Source organism: Corvus hawaiiensis, chromosome 10, assembly GCF_020740725.1.
Source record: "Corvus hawaiiensis isolate bCorHaw1 chromosome 10, bCorHaw1.pri.cur, whole genome shotgun sequence".
NCBI classification, from domain to species: domain Eukaryota; kingdom Metazoa; phylum Chordata; class Aves; order Passeriformes; family Corvidae; genus Corvus; species Corvus hawaiiensis.
The window spans coordinates 17,509,172-17,525,220 of NC_063222.1; the positions used below are offsets into that span (position 1 = coordinate 17,509,172).

Here is a 16,049-nt window from a genome sequence, read left to right on the forward strand (position 1 = left end):
ATTCGGGTCTAAATCATGAAGTATTAAACTAATGGATGTGATATAGTCAATTAACTCTCACTTTTGTACATGAGGCAAAAATCAAAACCCCTCAATAAGGGTATGTTTTACTTCTCCATCTGATTCAAAGCACTCTCACTAAGGTACATGGCTGAAGGGGTCACCTGTGTTTGATTTGGAATTACAAAGTTTGTCCACAATTAAATATGAAAGCAAGTCTACAAATGAAAGAGAGATGGCTTGGAACCTAGGTCTGCTTGTAAAAGTGCATGTTGAAAAGCCATTTTGAAAGGCATTTTAAATTTTGCTCTTATCTTGTTGCCAAATCATCAGTGGTTTGACTCACATATCAGAGTTTTCAAGGGAAAAAAAAAAAGCTTCAGATGAACCTATTTACGTAGGAAAAGGTTTTTCAAAACAACTGCACAGGGGCCAGGATCAACATCTGAACAGGGGCTGAGTTGTTACATTTTTAGAATTATTCCTTTCATTAAAGGCATGAGGGACATCTCAGGCATCCTGGGGCCTGATTCAGAGTTGTAACATCCTAAACCAGTAATTGCTGTACTGGGTGAAACCCTGTCTTTATATATGCAAGGCTTTCAAACCCTGCTCCTTTCCAATTCCATGAAGGCAAGCCCACCTTGCCTGTGATGCTGGTGGCTGTAGCAGCAGCACAGCTGGATGTTATGGTCCAGATCTTCTGCAAGAACAAGACCCACAATAAAGGGACCAGCAAACTTCTTTCCATCTGGTTGCTGCTGTAGCAGTGAGCAGGGTCATAGAACTAAAGGTGGTTGTTCAAGCAAGTGCTCTGAATGTCAGAGAGATACCCTGGATTAAGAGCCCTGTATGTGCCAACTGTTGTTGAGCTCTTTGCTCCAATTAGGTAACAACAGACCAACAAGGTGAGGCAAAGCCAAATGTTTGTGAACAAAGAAAGTGAGACCCCAGGCAGGGAGACTGCAAAGTGGGGTGGTTGGCAGCCTGGTCCTAAAGCCAGCGGGTGCCTAAAAAAACCCTGGAAGAAGGGCAGGAGAATGGGGCCGCAGGGTGTCAGAACAAAGAATTATTTCTTCCCTGTTTTGAAAAGGACTTTTAATGAGAAAAAAGATCTGGACCACAACATGCAGCAGTGTGAAATAAAACATTTTGTTTGACCTCCTTCTCTCTCCAGCCTCTTGCACTTGCTGCATTCCTTCCTAAGCAGGGCCTCTGTTACCACTGCAAGCGCAGAGATGTTGCTGACTTGGAAAGCAATGTGGAATTAGGTACAGCGCTTCTGCAAACAGATCATCGGAGACGCATTGTTCAGCAACTGCACCCAGGGAGCCAAGCATTTTATCCCTGTGATAATGTCACAGGGATAAGAGCTCCCTCCTACTCTAAATTTCTGCAGTCACCAGTGGCACCTCTGGGACCCTTGAGAACGTTTAAGTAGCCCTCTCATAATGTCGCCTCTGCTCCCCAGGAGTGCTGATAAATTTTTCTTTGCAAAAGGCTTTATCTGGACCTGAGACCTTTGTTTTGCACAGGCAAATGGTTACAGCACATACCCCTCCCACTGCAGATACCCCTTCAGGGCGCTGTGCTCCCCCATTGTGAACACCCTCCCCAGCATGCCAGCCTGGCAGGCAGAAGGGTGGAGGGACACCCAAACCTTTAAAACATTTTGTGCCAATTTGCAAGAAAGCAACAAGAACAATTGTTATGAAATCTTTGCCAGATGGGAAAGATCTTCACCAAGAACCCTAGTAAATTTCTAGCCATGTGGAAAAAAACTTCCTTTATGTGAAACTGTTGTAAACTGACTCCATAATCTGACCACTTGCCTGATGAGAGGCTGCCGAGCCCTGTTCCTGATCCTGGACACAGCAGTATAAACAAGGCATGATTTGATCAAAGTCACTGGAGCAGCAGAGGGGGATGCACAGCATGACCGTGAGGAACATCTGGCTTGATGCAGTAACAAAATCTGGACCAAGTGGATTTCAAGCATCTCCCATTTGCAGCTATTTTAGTCTATGAGAAGATAGGCAATATCTGTAGAGATATTCCTGAAATGTCTGAAAAAAATAAGGCCACAATGCCTTGTGAGAGACCCTACTGAGCACAGTGCTGTATGCACAGACTTTGGAGTACCAGAGCCCAGAACAGCTGACAGTAAAGCATCTAGCCAGATCCAGGGTTTGGTCATTCTCCTTCACTCAGGAACAGCTGATTTCAGCCGAATTAACTGTGTTAATATAAAAAACTTCTTGTTGACAGGTGTTCAACACTGAGATTATTTAAAATGCCAACTAAGATTTTTTTTTTCATGTGTCACCAGACTGCATTGCCAAGTGTCTCGTCACAAAAAAGCATAAAAATTCATGCAAAAAAAATGAGTAACATTTTTGGCAGGGCAGGGCATTGCAGCATTGGAAGAGAGAAATCTTGGAGGAATCGAGACAAACACACAGCTGGGAGCTGAGAAAGCTTCGCCAGCCACTCACTGTGCCCATCCCAGATTATTTATTTGCAGAATTCCCGAAGGCAGGAGGCTGCCGGGGTAAGAAGGGCGAGGGGGGTGGAGAACCCAGCAAAAACCGGCTCCAAACAGCAGCCTCGCAGGCAGACAAAACCAAGCATCCTTCGAATAAGAACGCCAGCGCGGGGATGCGGGGCGGCAGGAGGAGGTGCGAGGCACGGCAGGGAGAAGCGGGAGGAAAGGCTGCTGCCGCTGCTGCCGCTGACATCACCCCGGGACGATTTACATTTCCCGACGTCACTCACGAGCCCCTGCGGCCGCAGGGTAGCGGGGATGCTCCGAGCAGCCCTGGCTGCTGTCGCGCCCCCTCCGCGCCCCCAGCTCGCTGCGGGGGGGCCGGGGCCGGGCCGGCGGCGCGGGCGGGGCGGGCCGGCGGCGCGGGGCCCTTTAAGAGGTGCCGGCGGCGCGGGAGGGCGGCACAGGCCGGGCGTGCATGGAGCCGCGGCCCCGCCGCCACCGCAGCCGAGCCCCGCGCACGGCTCCCGGAGCCCGCGGTGCCCCGGCCCGCTGCACCGAGCCCCGCTCTCGCTGACGGACCCCCGCGTCCCATCACACCGAGATCCATTGCGCGGATCCCCGCACCCCGCCGGGCGGACTCTACGGCGCGGAGCCCCGCATCCCACCACGCCGGGATCCACTGCACGGCGCCGCTTGCACGGACCGCACCACGCCGAGTTGCACCGCGCGGACCCCGCCGGGCGGACCGCACGGCGCGGAGCCCCGCACCGTCCCGCATCCCGCCGCCGAACCCCATCGCCCCGAGCGCGCCCGGACCGCGCTGCCCACGGCGCGTCCCGGCGGTGCGGCGGGCATGGCAGGCGGGAGCCGGCCCGGGGGGGCCCTGCTGCTGCCGCTGCTGCTGCCGCTGCTGGTGCTGCCGGCGGCGGGCGGCGGGTGCGCGGCGGAGAGCGGCCCGCTGGAGCCCTTCGATGCGCTGTACGCCAGCGGGGTGGAGGCGTACTACGGCGGGGACTTCGCGGGCGCGGCGCGGTGCCTGGAGCGGGCGCTGCGCAGCCGGCGGGAGCTGCGGGCGGCACGGCTGCGGTGCCGGCGGCTGTGCCGAGCGCAGGTGCGGCTGGCGGCGCCGGGCCCGGGCGCCGGCGGGGACCTGCCCTTCTTCGGCTCGGTGCTGCGGCGCGCAGACTGCGTGCGGCGCTGCGAGGAGCCGCGCCTGGGGGCCGTGTCCCGCCACCGCGCCGCCGAGGAGGTGCGCGCCGACTTCCAGCGCAGGGTGCCCTACAGCTACCTGCAGCGCGCATACATCCAGGTAGGCACCGCCCGCCCCGGCCCGGCCCTCCTAGCTGCCCTCTCCAAAGGGTTACCGCGCTTCCGTACCGAATATCCCAAGTGTGCCCCCTCTGCCATCTCTGTCAGCCGTCCAGGTGTGGTCCCCCCCAACATTTTCACTGGTGTGTGTGGTCAGTGGTCATGGCCAGTTCTTGAGAAAAAGAATCCTGGATGGCAACGTGGATTCTGTCCAGCTTTGGCTTACCTGTGCGTTTCCTGGTTTGTTTTGGGTGGCTTTTCTGTTTGCTTTGGGGAAAGGATGTTTTTGTTTTAGTGTGACATAGTATAATTCTGAAAATTGTCTGCCTTCAGTTTGCAGAGAAAAGCCCCCAGAAACCCTGCAGTAACCCCCCCAATGCCCTCCGCCAGAGGTGTTTCCCTTTCAGACAAGCTGAACTGATTCCATGTTCCAGGAGCTGGGACTGTACGTGAAGCTGGAGGATATGTAACCTGTGTTCCAGGGACCTGATGGTCGTTATCCTGATGTGATGTGAAATACTTCACAGTATTTCTGCAAAGTAACACTGTGCAGTCAGTATTTAGCAGCCACTGACATCCTGAGTATCATCCTCTTATCCCAGTAACTTCTGCCTTATAACTGGTAAAAAACATGAGAAAATGGTGTTACTCTTTGAACTTCCTTTCCAAAAAGAAGAAAAAAAAAAAAAAACAGAGAAAAAAACCCCAAACAACCCCCCCACCAACCCACACCATGATAGTTAATGGTGCTTTTCTTATTCATTCAAGACTTGTGCTCTATCAAGCCAGCTACCTGTAGTAAGTCTTCCTGTTCATGACTAGTAAGGACAGAAACTGTGGGAGTTTTGTTTCATGCCAAGCTGAATGTTTAAAGCATTTCTGGAACATCTCCCTCTGGATTTCTGCTTTACTTGAGCCCATTCATAACCTTTTAGTTGCTTTAGGCAACTTAATAGGTGAAGACCTGCATAGCGGAGCACAGGGAAGGTGATTCTGCTGAAGTCCATTTCCAGGTGGAGAAGCAAGTATCTTTCCTAGGCAGTGCTGGTGCCTGTGGTGCAGTGCTTACACAGCCACACATCAAGGAGGCAAACCATCAGCACTCTGAAACCAAGTGGAAAATCATAGCTATATTGCTTTTTCTATGCTTCCTTTTCTGTCATTGCCTTAATGTCAGTTTTACAAGTCAGGGACTAGAACTGCACTGGCTTAAACTCTAGTGGCCATGTGGTGCACAGAGTTCCTGAAAGAAATCCTGGGAGTGAACTGGAACTGTAATTTGGCTTGTGTGCAATGCCAGTGCAGCTGATGGTCCTTACTATGAAAGATGCTCTATGTAGTGTCAGCATTTGTGGGAAGTGACACAAAATTTGTCATGCTAAAAAATTAAGTGATTTCTTATCCTGATTTCAAAGCTTTTTCCAGACTCACTGATGTCAAACTCACTGAAAAACTTTCCTCTAAACAAAGCATTAGGGTGTTTGTCTCCCACTTCAGTAAAATTGATATATTTTCAGGCTCCTGAGGTTGACTACTAATACCCAGAAGATTTTGGGGTATGGGCTTGTAGGTGTGCTTCTACTGAGACTGAGGTTATTTTCCTCATTTAAAATGGTATTCTGAGCTTATCAAAGCAATGTGTTGAAAACAGGCCTTTTAAAATTTATTTTATGTGTGACTCATCTTAATTTGCTTTTGCAACATCTGAGGATTTTATGTTCATGCTAGCACTGATTTCACTGCTCTCTGATGGAGTCGTGGATGTTCTTGGTATTTGCATGGCTGTCCGGGTGTCGGGCACTGCAGCCAAGGGAAGGTACTCTTTGACTAGACTTGTGTTTTTAATACCTTTTTCTTTAACACTTTCTGATGCTCTTGGATTTTGTAAGCAGCACTGACCAACCTCATCCCACAGAGCACCCTGCAGTGATTTGTCCACGTCCTCACCTGGCTGCTGCCTGTATCTGAGTTCTGCTCCCAGGACTGCCCTTTTGCTCTGGCTCAACAAGTCTGTGCACAGGAGAAAATACCCCACTTGGAATTTGCCTGCACTTGCACCAAACACGAGGTCTAAAGTCATACACTCGGATGTGAACCACCCCTGAGTGCCAAGGCTGAGTGCCAAGGCTTTGGCATGTTCCCTGAGGGTTGGGATGCATCAGCTCCGCACCCTCTGGGTTGACTTTGGCTGCAGCATCTGCTCAGCATTTTGTCTGAAAAGAGGAGCTGCAAAGCGGGGCTTGTGCAGAACCTGCCTGCCTTGCTGTGGGTGCACAGACAGGCTGCACAGTTCTGGGGGTGGCCATTTCACCCTCGTGTTTTCTCCTTGAAACCCAAGAGGAAATGAGATGAGGTTAAAAACCCTGTTGTGTACCCTGTCCAGCTCCTCCCCGGGCTGCAAGATGAGGCCAGGATGCTGGGCAGTAGTACAGAGGACTGGAAGGATGGCAGGGTTTGGTGACATTTGTGGTTTGAGAGAAGAGGAGCAGCCTGGAATGTTCTTCCCACCTCCCACTCTTGCTGACCTCGTGCTTGTTTGTTTCTCAGGAGGGGAGAAACACATCCCTTCAGGAGGGAGTGACAGAGCAAGGAACAGATGAAAAAAAATTGAAGGGTTTGGCTCTTGTGCAGCACTTTGAAAAACGGTGCTGAATATACATGAACTAATTCTTGCAACACTCCTGTGGGGTAGGAAAAGCACAGGCTTTCAGTTCTGCTGGACAGATGCACAGCCAAACATTGGCCAGCACTGTGTGTGCCTCTGCTGTTTTGGGAGCAGCAGGGCTACCCAGATGCCCTGGGAGCAGGAAGGGCCTCCCACTGCCTTCTGGTGCCCTGGGAACGGGCTGGGGTCTGCCACTGCCTCTGGTCTCTCACTGCAGAGCAAGCACCAGCACAGCCTGGCCCAGTTGTGATGATGTAAATAAGACTCTGCAGTGAACTGGTGGAAATGTGGTGCTAGAATTGGAAGTTTTGGACTTCTTTTGCTTCTTTTTTTTGCTTTTTTGGGACTTTTAAAACTGGCCAATAGCAACAGCTGCACTGGGCTGCATTGCTCTTGCTTCTGAGCAGATGCTCAAGATATTCCTGCATAGAGTACTGTAAAGGGGCAGGGAGGTGATGATGTGTGTAGTGAAATACCGGTGCTATCCCTCTATAAAAACACGTTCTATCAGCCTCTGATGTGATCTTCCCCATCATCCTAGCAATCATTTCCTAATTTATCTGTACTTTTCTGAAACAGAAACAGTGGTCTTCTGAAGACCACTTTTCTATTTCACAGACGTGATCTGAGTGTTTCTGGTGACTCTGGCATGATGTGAGGGCAGACTGTGGTGCACTGCAGGAATGGGACAGCTTGTGGATTCAGCTGAAGGTTTCTGTCAGCTTTGGACTCAGGATCAGGCTCCTGAGGTTGACTGCAGACTCTACAGAGTCAAATTGCATTGAACAAGCAGCCCAAGTCCACATGTGTTTGTAAGACTTCTTTGCAGCTTCTCAATATGTATTTAAGTAGGAATACTCCTCCTTTTCCTAGGATAGCTGATATTTTCAGGTAATTTGGAAATACACTGGGTACAGCTAGTTGAGGCAGTTAGGGTGGGATGGGTTTGAGAAGGTGTGGAAACAGAAGGAGATGAAAACATGGGATTTAACTCTTGCAGTGCATGTCTTGGGCTCTCCAGCCCACAGTGAAAAGGTTCTTCAGTGGGTTTCTGCTGTCATGTCCCACAGGCAGGACAGTTTGCCAAATGCTGCTGGTCTCTGCTGTGTACTGGCTGCTTGGTCTTTGTCAAAGAAATACCCTCTAGGCTTGGCAGGTGGGTGTGGTGGGATCTCTTTGCCCTCTTAAATATTTTATTAGTCATGTCTTCTCCTTGCTTTGCTGCTTTAGTCATCTTTTTTCTGTAAAAACCTAGCCTGCAGGCCGTGATGTTCCTAACCCTGCTTTTTGGAGTTTTTCTAGCTCTGAGAGTGAGTGGAGGAGGAAATGTACACAACGTACACTGTGACAGCATTTGCTGCTGCGAGCTGCTGACTCAGGAGCCGTGTTGGAGCTTGCCCTGGATGGTCTGCCATGAGCCCTGTGACAGAGCATTACTTCCAGTCCCCGGTCTAACTCCTGAAAATCAGCTTCGTCCAAAAACAAGTAACCTGGAAAAGTTGATCACTGTCTCAATTGCAAAACCAGGCCTTGTTTCTCTTCTACCTTACCAACCCTCTCCTTGAGGTCTCTTTCCTTTGTGTCATCCTGTTTCCAGCCACAGCATTCCCTGGCCTGCTTGCTGGGTAGATAGCTATAGTCTGTTTTAATTTTCTCTGGATATTGGAGTGCTTTTGCTGAGCACTTCCTCCCACTTTGTAAATACTGACTTGCAGTGGTCTTGTCTTCCTAGTTGCCTGAATGCCCCGTTGCACATCAGTGAAGCATGGCAGGAATCATACATATGTAGTTTGTAACCACCAGCCTTGGATCTAGATGAGTAAAAGCCTTTTAGTCTGTGCTTGGGTTTAAAACAATAAATAAAACAAGTCCCCAGCATGTTGGACATTGCTTCTATCTTAGTAATGCCAGATTGTAGGTGGAGCAAAAAGGGCAAGAATCTGACTATGTCTGGCTTATTCTGTTTTTGTCTTGAGTCCCCCCCTTGCCATGTCTGAGATGTTCTTCAGTTCTGTTACCATCATGACTTCATGTGTTGCAAGCATAAAACAATAATGTTTAGGTTTTCTGTGTTGTAGGAGAGGCTGTTTATTTTTTCTTTAAAGCTGTTCCTTTTTTTAAAAAAAAAGGTCTTGTTTGGGAAGAACTTCCACTTTTGTCTTCACTGCTGGGTCTTCTGCACTGCAGCAGATGGTGCAGTGCTGGGGGTGCTGCTGGGAACATGTCCTTGGGTCACACTGTGCTGTCCTGCCCACCCACGCCACCAAGATGTCTGAAATGCAGCACAGACACAATAGTCACTAGATAAAAGACCACAGAAGAGCAACAAAAGGGACAGAGTGGGAGCCCAGACTTCAGAAACACTTGCGATACAGATAATTGCCCGACTCCAGTTCTGCCTTTGAAAACTCCCTATTTAAGAGGATCCAGACCCAAGGGAGGAGAGTTGTGTATGTAAACCTTGGCCTTTAACCTCTCCAGTCCAGTTGTTCTGCCCTCTGCCAGGGCTTGTGTGATCTCTCCACCAGCCACGTTTGGGTGTCTGAGTGCCTGTACCGACCCTCAGCATGGTTGTTGAGACACCTCCACCAAATTCTTTCCACTTCCAGTAACTACTCACTGCTGCCCATCTCTGTGTGTTTCACAGGGCCAGAGACTTTTGTCTCCTTTACAGACATCCGGATTACCCACCTAGGGATTGTGGAGTAATTCTGGATTCACACCAACGTAGTTGCTTAGGGAATTGATTTGTTTCACTCAAGGACTGCTGTTTTCCATGAGCATTTTGTTCAGTTTTCCTTCATGCCACAATGCTGCATGGACCTAAGCAGATAATGGGGCCCTGTCCAGGGGTGAGCCACAGCCTTTGGGGTAAATATGGTTTCACTTGCAGCATCTCGTGGGCAGTGACACAGAATAATGTGTAAAACCTCCTAATTTAAAGTCTTTGGGGGAGCAGCTATTTCTTACCACAGGCACCACCTGTCCTGCAAGGCCTGCCTGTGCAGTTGGTCTTGTTTTTGCAGGATTTATGACATCTCAGACAAAGACCTATAGTAAAAGATAATCATTATTATTTTGATTTTTACTATTAGTGGTGTTTATTTATCTTCAATCTTGAGAACTGGTATTACTCAGATACTGGATAAATAAACAGATCCCAGAATTAATCTCTTGGAACGTCTCTTTATTTAGATTTTCTGAGAAAGCATTCCTACTCCTCAGCAGAGGATAAATGTTAGTGCTCAGAAAGCTAAAATTATTTAGGACAAAAATAAACTCAGTTTATGGGGATGGAAAACACTGAGTCTTGATGGTTGGGTCAGTGTCCTGGGTTTAGAGCACGATATTTAGTCCTGCCCTAAGCCTGGGACACTGACCCAGCTGCCTCTGCTCCTGTTCTTGCTGACCACTTCAAATGAAATGTTTCTGAAATGTTTCTAAAATGTTTTGAGTTGAAAGTATTGTCAGAGATGGAAGGAGGTGACCCAGTGGTTCAATTCTGCTGCCAGCAAATGCAGACCAGGCACGTCTCAGTGGTGAAGGTGTCTCACTCTCTTCACAGGAGACTCAGTCTTGACTTTTTGGACTTGACTATGGGCTGGTGATGTACTAAAAATTAGACTACCTGTTGTAGTGATTTTCTGCTGGTTTGTTTTTGTTTTGGTTTTTGAGTGTTTGGGTTTGTTTGGTTTTGTTTTGTTTTTTTTTTAATAGAGCAAATCCAAAAGCAGAACTCAGTTGTTTGCAGTTTGCCACGTAATTTCAACTGGTAGTAAATTAGGACAGCTCTGCCCAGCAAATCAGGACACAACCAGTAAACACATACTGGTCTTAGACCCACTGAGCTCATTTCATACAGCCTAGTAATCATCCATTTGATAGCCAGGGCTGCTCTTTTTGTCTTGCCAAATTCCTCTTTCTCACTTCATGGCTATGCAGTCGTGCCAGGGCTTCAAAATACACCTGCCGTGGGTCCCAGTCTGCAATATTTCTCAGTCTTTTGGAGAAAATAAGGTAAGCCTGGATTCCTCCTTATTTCTTGGCAATCCCTGGTGACGTGGCTTGGATGATGGATGAGACAGGTGTGACTCATATGGTTTGAGTGGATTCTTTGAGACATTGATCTAAAGGTCTCCCAGTGCACGAGCTAGGTTAATGTCCCAAGTGGAACAAAACTGGGCGCCAGTAGTGCAGGAGAAACCAGACTCCTTGCTGGGATGTGACCCAGGAATCTGTTCCTTCCCTGTTCTTTTATCTCCTTAGTTTCTCGTGGTTTTTGCACCTTCCTCTGCTGGCTGCTCCTTGGCAGAGCCTTGCTGCTGAACTGCCCCATCCATGTGCCTTGGTGTGCTGGGATTTGTTAAGTGGCTTTTTGTGCTGCCTGTTAAATCTCATCCATACGTCCGAGAGCTCTGCTCTGGCTTCTGCGGAGCCCTTTTGTTGTCCTTGGCCACAGGAATAACAAACGGCAGCTGATGATGAACTGCATGTGAATGAGCAATGCAGTTTAGCCCTGCTAAGCAAACTTATGCCCAGTACTCTCTAGTTGTGGCTGAGGTTTCAACAAGGATTATTCTCATTTCCTTGTACAACTGGTGACTTCATCGTGGATGGCATGGGCAGTGGTGAGAAACCATCGTGTCAGTAGCTGAGCCATTTGCTGCTAACCTCCTGAGCACTGTTGGAGCCTTGCTAGCAGGATTCTGGGCTCAAAGCACTGCTGGATGTCTAGAGCAAGGAATTGAGGCATTATTTATCTTAGTTTTTTCCTTTGGAGGTGGTATGAATTAGTCATTGTGATTGGGTTTGTTCCCAAGGAGTAGGAACCCCTGTACTCTGCACAGGGCATATTTCCATGTGTGTAGTCTGGACTGAGGCCAGGCTGAGTTTGGATAAATCAATGTGAACCCGGAGTGACCCAGCTGAGGGCCATGGAGTTTCTCTGCCTTAGCACTGGGGTAGCTGAGATCAGGACTTGGCCTGTAGTTTTCAATAGTAACAGATGGCAGGAAGGAGGGCACGAACTTCCCTGGATGCTTTTGTTTCCAGCCAACATGTCAGCAATAAGGTATTGACATTTTTATTTCTTGGCCATGAGCTGGTGATGACTAATGAAGGCAGGGGGTCTGCCTGTGGGTGGGTTCAGGCAGCAAGGAGCTGTACCTCATCAGCCTGTACATCCCAACCAGTCCTTCTCCTTTCCTTGACAACTGGTCAGTTGAACAGACCCTCCAGGGCTGACGTCAAGGGTCAGGGATTTGGCCACCAAATAATTACAGCAACAAAAATAGCATCGCTTCCCCACCCCTTCCTTCCCACATGATCCTGCTGAATCCCAACTTATAAATGTCCTTATTTTTTCTTTCTTGGATGAGAAGCAAAGCCCACGTGTATTAGCTGGAACATATGGCAGGCTTTGGCTGCAGCCCATCAGCTGTGAAGGCCAAATACTCACTTGTAGCTTCTTGTTCACTTAAAAAAAAAAAAAAAGAGGAGAAAAACACGTTCTTTCAGGATTGGATGAAAGGCTGAGTCTGTGCTCGTGCTGGGGTGGGAAGCAGATAGGGTGTGGGACAGCACGCCGACCGTGCTGTGGTGACAGGGAACGTGTCCCCTCACAGCATGGAGGTGACTGGCTGGCCATTGAGAGGTGGCCTGGTGGCAGTGGCCACTGTCCCCTGCTCCCTGCCCTAATGCTGGTTCTTGGGTCAGGCAGAGTTTGCAGACAGGCTGCTCGGGAGAATGTCACCAGTACCAGAGGTGCAGAGCAGTCAGCAGGTTTTAAGTGTGGGTTAGCCATGGGCAGGAGAAAATTCTGTATTTACAGCACTAAAGATTTTATTAAGGGTTATGGGAACATCTGGGAGGTCACAGAAAATTAGTGAAGGAGAAGAAAATGAAGGGACACTGTCAGAAATGGACTGTCTGCACCACTAGAATGTACCAGTATACCTGAATAAAAAAGATCAGAAAAATCACAAAAATGGTTGCTAGACACTGACATGCTGCTTTTCACCGTGGATTTTCCAAAGCAGCTGCAGTGGTGGCCTTGATCTCACATCACGTCCCTGCAGAAAGATAAGCCTGAGACTGTGCTGTGTCCTGTCAAAGTTAGAGGTGGGAGCACATGAATCCACAGAGCCTTCTGCCTGAAAAAAAAGAGTGGGCAAATCCTGCCTCAAAGTATTGCAGGTAGGGCAGTGCCTAAACCCACAGCTCTGTGAGGTCAGGGCTGGACTCTGGAGGGTGCAGTGGGGAGATGTGCTGAAGCTCATCGCCCAGGGCTGCGGGTGCAACTCCTTTTGAAGATGGAGCCAGCAGTATTCCTTCCCAGGAAAGATCCGTGTGGTACAGAGAGAAAGAGCTTGGAAAACATCCTTCAAAATATTTGCCCAAGGTGTTTCTGTGATTGCCCAGGGACTGAAGCACAGTCTGTTGGTTCCCTTGCTTGGAAAGCTGCTTTTAAAGTGTTTTTTTGCCAAGGTACTGCCTGTTCTAAGGTTTATATATATGCTGGGGCATCTGTGACCTGAGTTACTCTGTGTCTTTGGAAGCAGAAGAGAAACGGCAAAGTTTCATTGAAAGAGTCTGAAAGGAGGAGCACTGACTTGTGGTATGTTTCACTGTCCTGCTGCTGGAAAACACTCCCCATCTGTGGCTGCCAACCTCATCCAAAGGATCTGTGATGAAGCAAAATATTTTAGTGAAAGGGAGGAAAATATGTTGTGTCTTATCCCCATTTTTCTTATTTATGGAGCTGCTGGTCTCTGTGCTGCAGGGGCTGAAAATGGACAGGAGTTTTCTTACCTGTGGGCAGCACTAATCCTGGGGATGTGTTTGCAGGCTGTTAAGCAAGAATTTGAAATGCACTGAGCTCCAGAGGTGGGTGAGGAAAGGCTGTTTGTGTAGAGGGAAGTCATGCTGCTTTGGGAGAGACTTTTATTGCATGGTGATGCAGAGTCCTGATCTGTGCTGCTGAGAGCAGGTGGTTGGGACAGGGTTTGCTGAGTGAGTGGTGCTTCTGCATCTTGTGCTCTTAATAACCTTGTTGCACTCAGCACACCGTGTGTAGGCACTGCAGGGTGCTGCAGTAACTGCAGATCCCATTGTGGGCTGCTGGGGAAGCTGGTTACTACTGCTCCCTTTGCTTTAAATATTAATGTCTTTCGGCAGTGAGTGGTTCCTTGATTGGCAGTCCTACTCTATTTTCTTTAACATAAGTGTTGCACCCTGGTGTCCAGGTGGCTCTGCTGCTTCTCTGGAGTTGTCACTCCAGGGTCAGTCACAGGCTCCTCCAGCCAGTTACCTTGGCTCACTGGGGTGCTGCTAGTAAAACTTGGTTTCAGCTTGGATCCTGTTACAAGGCAGGCAAATAGCAAATAAAACAGTAATGTGCCACTTTAGGAAGCAGCTTGTCCACTCAGCTGTCAACTTCAGGTCCCTTCTGTGCAGCCTAGGCTGGGCTACAAGACTGTGGTAGCTCACTGCAGGCATGTCCTGTGTGTTGTGAGGATGCAAAGGACATCCTCAGGCTCCCCCAGAGCTCTCCCCAGGTAATGTCCGTGTCTGGGCTGTAGTCTCCAGCTGAGTTACAGCTGAAGCCTGGCTCGGACAGGCTTCATGCAGCACTTTTGCCTGCATGGGGGAGCCAAAACTGTTGCACCCCTGTCTGCCATCAGCATGACCTTTATATGCTCTCCCAGCCGCCCTTCCTGCTGCTGGAGTTTGCTCTCTGCCACCCAAACTGGCTGAATCTTTCTCCCTGTGGCCTGAGCATTCCTTGACCAGACTCACCACCTTATAAAGGGGCAGATCCTATGTGCACCCAGTGTTTTAGTGCTGGGTTGAGGTCTCATTCCTGTAGCCTCAATGACTTGGGTGTCACAAAAGCACAACATGGGACATCAGTGCCTGGCTGTTCCCCAGTGCCCGGGCACAGTTCAGGCCTGGATGCTGGAAGGCTGCAGCGAGCACTGTGGCAGGAGGCAGCTCTGCAAGGCACTGCTTTGTAGAGGACAAGGCTTGTAGCTCCCTGATGGCCTGGGATGTGCAGGACAGTTTCAGTTTTGGCAGCTGGACTCTCCCGTGTGATAGCTGATGCTCTGGGAGCTGGAGTAGGCTATGATTCTTTTAATGTTGCCAAACTCAGATCTGAGCTTGACAAAAGAGATTTTCCCATCTTGGAAGACTCATTCCAGCCTGATTACTGTTTGGGTTGTTCAACAGAACAGTCCCTAGAAAATGACTTTTGCACTGTAGCACAAGGCTTCCTACAGTGGTGTTTTTAACTCCAAATCACTATTTCTTTAACCACTGTGCTTCTGTTTTCCAAATATATTCTTGGATCCTTGCTGTGGAATCTGGCTAGATTATTGACTCCTAAATAAACCACTTACAGCCTCTACTCTTTTTTGAATCAAACCAAACCAGGTAGAGAGACCTGAATAAGCATTCATCTGGACTTTTTCTTTGAAAGTTACAGCACTTAAAGCTGTCAGTGAGTTGCCCGCTATCAGTACACTCAGCTATTTTGAAAAGCACAGTGTAGAAGCCATAGCGTCCTTCATGACGCTTTTGAGAAGTATTAGATAGTGAAAGTTGGCATGTTTCAGGCTTATTGTTTACATTCCTGTCCCTTTGCTGCTGTTTTACATGGTGGATGTTACAGTTCAGCTCCTAGATGGTGGAACCCTGCTCAGAAAGGGCTCCAGGTCCTTCGGGATCTTCTGTGCTGTCTTTGGGGTTGCTTTGGTATTGCAGCCAGCCTGTGCTGAGTAACAAAGTCCTGCTAAGTAGGATTGCCAGTTGAGCTCTTGCATGCTCTAGGTGTGTGTCACAGGCTCTTCTCACATGCACAGATGTGCATGGAGCTGGGGAGATGAACAGGAAAACTCTCCTTGTGTTTGCCTGTGCTGCACACCTGAGATGGGAGGGAGTGCTCAGGTATAAGAGCCAGCAGTGCTTAGCCCCTGAGTGAGGGATTATTTCATTGGGGTAAGAATGTACTCAAGCCTAGGAAGGATTGTGTTTGGGAAGTGATGAGGATTACTGTGCTAAGTGAAACAGAATGCTGGTGGTGCTATCAGTGCTTTTAAGTGCCGGTTTGTCAATGGTGCAGCTGAGTCAATAGTGCATTATATGAATCACTTTACTGTCCATCTTATTTAAGCCACTTAATGACAGCTTTGGAACTTATTCTCTGCTATTGAGGAAGAAGAGGTAAGCCCAGACAGCTGAGAGTTCAACCATATTTAATTTCGCTCTGTTTGCTCTTGAGTCCTAGGTTTGGAAAAGTAAAGATTGCAGGAAGACAAGGAAGGGACAATCTGCTTTTCTTTTTATAGTGTTTCCTCTGTGGCTGGAGGATCATCAGGCGTTTTGGAGGTTATCCTTGTAGATTCCCCTTTTGCAAAACTGCAGTAGAATTCTGGCTGTGCGGTATTCTCCCTTTTATGTGCCAACAAGCTTGGCCCTCTGCTCTTATCTACACTTAGTGCTTTAGCAGTCCTGAGGACAGAAAACTAGATCTGCTTTTGCTTAGCATTATGAGCCAAAAAGCAGCACTCAGTTATCTCTTGTTTCAGA

General features: G+C 48.7%; 1 protein-coding gene across 3 annotated transcripts in view; it reads left to right on the plus strand.

Moving 5' to 3' along the window:
• Positions 1 to 2,984: 2,984 nt before the first annotated feature.
• The window catches only part of P3H2 (prolyl 3-hydroxylase 2), a 65,447-nt gene continuing 52,382 nt past the window's right edge, over positions 2,985 to 16,049 (plus strand). For all 3 annotated transcript variants that reach the window (XR_007205790.1, XM_048314724.1, XM_048314726.1), the window contains exon 1: positions 2,985 to 3,797. Coding sequence is in view for 2 of the 3 variants with exons in the window: in XM_048314724.1 (XP_048170681.1) it covers positions 3,342 to 3,797 (456 nt within the window). In the remaining variant the exon portion in view is untranslated. The remainder of the gene's footprint in view (positions 3,798 to 16,049) is intronic.